This window comes from Lolium perenne, chromosome 5 (assembly GCF_019359855.2).
Source record: "Lolium perenne isolate Kyuss_39 chromosome 5, Kyuss_2.0, whole genome shotgun sequence".
NCBI lineage: Eukaryota > Viridiplantae > Streptophyta > Magnoliopsida > Poales > Poaceae > Lolium > Lolium perenne.
The window spans coordinates 139535811-139539191 of NC_067248.2; the positions used below are offsets into that span (position 1 = coordinate 139535811).

Here is a 3381-nt window from a genome sequence, read left to right on the forward strand (position 1 = left end):
CAGGGGGCCTGGCCGCACCGCCCTATGGGGTGGCCCCCTGCTGGCCCTCTCCGACTCTTCTTCGATGTTCTGGAATCCTCCGTGGAAAATAGGGTCGTGGGCTTTTATTTCGTCCAATTCCGAGAATATTTCCTGTGTAAGATTTCTGAAACCAAAAACAACAGAAAACAGGAACTTGCGCTTCGGCATCTTGTTAATAGGTTAGTACCGGAAAATGCATCAAAATGATATAAATTGTGAATAAAACATGTAGGTATTATCATAAAACTAGCATGGAACATAAGAAATTATAGATACATTTGAGACGTATCAGAACCCCACCGCTGCCGCGTCCTTGTCCTGCAGCTTGCACCATGATCGACAGAACTTGGCTCTGATACCAAGTGTTATCCCAGATCAAGTCGGAGGCGAGGAAGAACAAGGTAGAGCAAAACAAACGAGAGACTCAAGTTTGCGCCACGCACAACTTGCAACTTTTATGTGTTTTCTCATTCCTTTTTTCGATAAGGAGTATATATTAATATCAAGAAGATACGAATTACACCCAGCCTTTGCAACAACGCAATACCCTAATTGCATTACGGATGCGCACAACTAAAAAATAAAGAAGAATTACATAAAAATGAAAAGTCCCGCTAGGGTGTTTAAGCCCTGGCAGCAATAGTACATCCACCACCAAGACAACACCTGAACACCAGGCAGGGGCGGACCCAAGTAGAGCTGAGTGGGGGCATAGGCCTCCACTCAAAAATCTGAATTTCATTAGTATTTGTTCATATTTAAGACAAAATTTCCAAATTCTGCAAATTTTAGGCGAGGAATGCCCCACCTCAATTGATTTGCCCCCACTCATTAGTTTCTCTAGGTCGTCACTGACTCCGGAATCTCCCAAAACGATATCTTCAAGAAGAAAACAATGCACAATTATTTAGGGATACAAAGAAACACATGATCCCTCATCCACTATGTTTGTGCCATCCCACGAACGGACCGAGTCACGCGGAAGAAACCCTCCAAATTTGTTAGGAAACTTGGAGCTAAACCTGACGGAAAAAGGCTATATCTAACAACAGTAAGTTCAGAAACTTGGAGCCTAAACCTGATGGAAAAAGGCTTTATATCTAACAACAGTAAGTTCGGAAAAAAACAGCTAACTGAACCTAACACTAGGCTACACTGGTACATGAAGTTCACACACGGTAATAACGTCCATGTCAAAATGATGTTCTCTCTGGTCTAGGTGATCGAGTTCTTTCTTTACTCTTTCATTGATAAGAACACATTCCTAGCTTGGCACGAAACAGCGTCCCGGTCAAAAGTCTCACTAGCTCCACCCCCTCGTGCTCACCCAGTCTCACTAGCGCGTTGCCACACCATATGCACTCACACTGAAACGGACGCCTCACTCGTTGTTTAAACTCAAGGTACACATCAGTTTCACTGGTGCAACGTTCTGAAAAAGGTTCACATCAATCTGTATATTCCACTACCGTTTCTTTCCTATATAAATAACTGACAAGAGATGCGAGCAGCGTCACCCCTAGTAGACTAAGAAAGGAAAATCGACCGCAAAGCATATGGACCATAGCAACATCAACTGCAGCGGCCATGGCGCCGAGATTGAGGCGCTGCTGTGGCGGCAGCAGGAGCTCGTGACCCAGCTCCGGGCGCTCATCCTTCCACAACTCCACGACGTCGATATCGGGTCGGCCGAACTCGCCCTCCAGCTCTTTGACGACGTCATCGGCTGCAACACCAGCGTCGTATCAAAGCTCTTCAGTGCTCGAGGTGGAGTGTCATTCGAGCCTGTCGACGACAAGTCCTTGGTGAGGAAGAACAGTACTAGCACGACCACTACCACTGCCCATGATGACGGCATGGATGAAAGATTGGAGCAACAGACGATGCATAGTAGAAGCGCTGGTCGAAAGAGAAGGTGTGTGTGTATAGGGAATCACTGAATAAGAGCAAATTAACTTGTTCAGAAAAAAACTTGTTCAGAAAAGCTAATTACTTCCATGTTTATGTGTGATATTATCTTATATTTTCCTGATCAAGATCACTTCTAACAAATACCTGAAATCTTGTGTAGGAGGAATGAAGGTAAGCGATCAAGATCTCTCGTGACAAATGTTCCGGATTATGACGGTCACCAGTGGAGAAAATATGGGCAGAAGAAGATCAACGGAAGCCAACATGCTAGGTAACTAATTAAACACATGCACGTCTGATTCTACAACACTTAATTGATTGATTATTGATCAAAAATTGTGAGAGGTGATAATTGCTAACAAATCTTATACACTACGCATAAACTTGTGATGAAGCAGGAGCTACTACAGATGCACCTTCACGGAACGGAACTGCCCGGCAACAAAGACAATCCAGCAGCAGGATAAAGACGGCGGCAGTGCTAATTATTCCACAGATGCCAATGGGGATGAAGCTGCAAAATACACTGTGGTGTACTACAGTGATCACACCTGCAAAGCCAGCGACATCATGAGCAACAACAACATTGCCGACCATCTGCCTAATCTTGTAGATATTGACTGTCCCAGCACTGGGAAAACAGAAATATTAACGGCAGGTATCACAGAGTGGGAGACGGAATTGGATGTGCCGGCCCTGCTAGAGGTCTTCAAACAATTCTCTTCTTAATTGGGAGGTGATATGCTAGCTAGCAGTAATATTAGTTCAGCTCAGGCATTTCTTTGTTGATGATTATTAATAGATCATCGGAATTTTCGTAAAACAGTACTACCCCGTCCTCCAAGATATACAACGCTCCCAAGTACTCCCTTTGTCCCAGAATGTAATGCGCCCAGAACTTTTTGCTGGTCATCAGCTTAAAACTTTGACTATGATTCGTATTTACAATGTATCCACAAAATTAGTCGAAATATGTACTAAATAAAATATTTGTCAACCATGTAATATTCTCATAAATATAATTTATCTATATATTGGTGGTCAAAGTCATGCATTAAAGACCGTGCAAAACAAAGTGAGTCTTACATTTTCACACGGAGGGACTATTTTTTAGATCCAGAATTTGACCTAGAATATGTGTTATATGGGGAAAGCGATCCCGTTTCATCCTCTCGCCACAGCGTGCCGACAGGGGAAACCCTAGATAGCCGCCGCCGCCATGGGGCGCGGCCGGGCTCTGCCTGGTCGTTGCCAGCGGCGGCGGGGCCTACTCATCCTCTGGCTTGGTGGATCGGCGCGGGAAAGATCCTCCCCGGTTGAGTGTGGTGCGCTTGCTGGGCACCACGTCATGCTGCCTGCTCGATGCGCGGTGGCGTGCCTAGGGCATCGGCGGCGTAGAGGACAACGACCTAGGCGCCGGTCTGGGCTGCGTCCTAGTGATGGTGGTGG

General features: G+C 45.4%; 1 protein-coding gene across 1 annotated transcript; it reads left to right on the forward strand.

Moving 5' to 3' along the window:
- Nucleotides 1–1556: 1556 nt before the first annotated feature.
- On the forward strand, nt 1557–2978 carry LOC127304826 (uncharacterized). The gene is made up of 3 exons (XM_051335406.2): nt 1557–1936; nt 2093–2203; nt 2331–2978. Exons 1-3 carry the CDS (start codon nt 1578–1580, stop codon nt 2659–2661), a joined length of 801 nt encoding a protein of 266 aa, XP_051191366.1. The 5' UTR covers nt 1557–1577; the 3' UTR covers nt 2662–2978.
- The last annotated feature ends 403 nt before the right edge of the window (nt 2979–3381 follow it).

What these genes read in the sequence shown, in the direction of transcription:
- LOC127304826 (XM_051335406.2), top strand. Translation starts at nt 1,578, where the DNA reads ATGGACCATAGCAACATCAACTGCAGCGGCCATGGCGCCGAGATTGAG. An exon ending in AGCGCTGGTCGAAAGAGAAG is followed by an intron (nt 1,937 to 2,092) that starts GTGTGTGTGTAT and finishes AATCTTGTGTAG; the next exon opens with GAGGAATGAAGGTAAGCGAT. An exon ending in AACGGAAGCCAACATGCTAG is followed by an intron (nt 2,204 to 2,330) that starts GTAACTAATTAA and finishes GTGATGAAGCAG; the next exon opens with GAGCTACTACAGATGCACCT.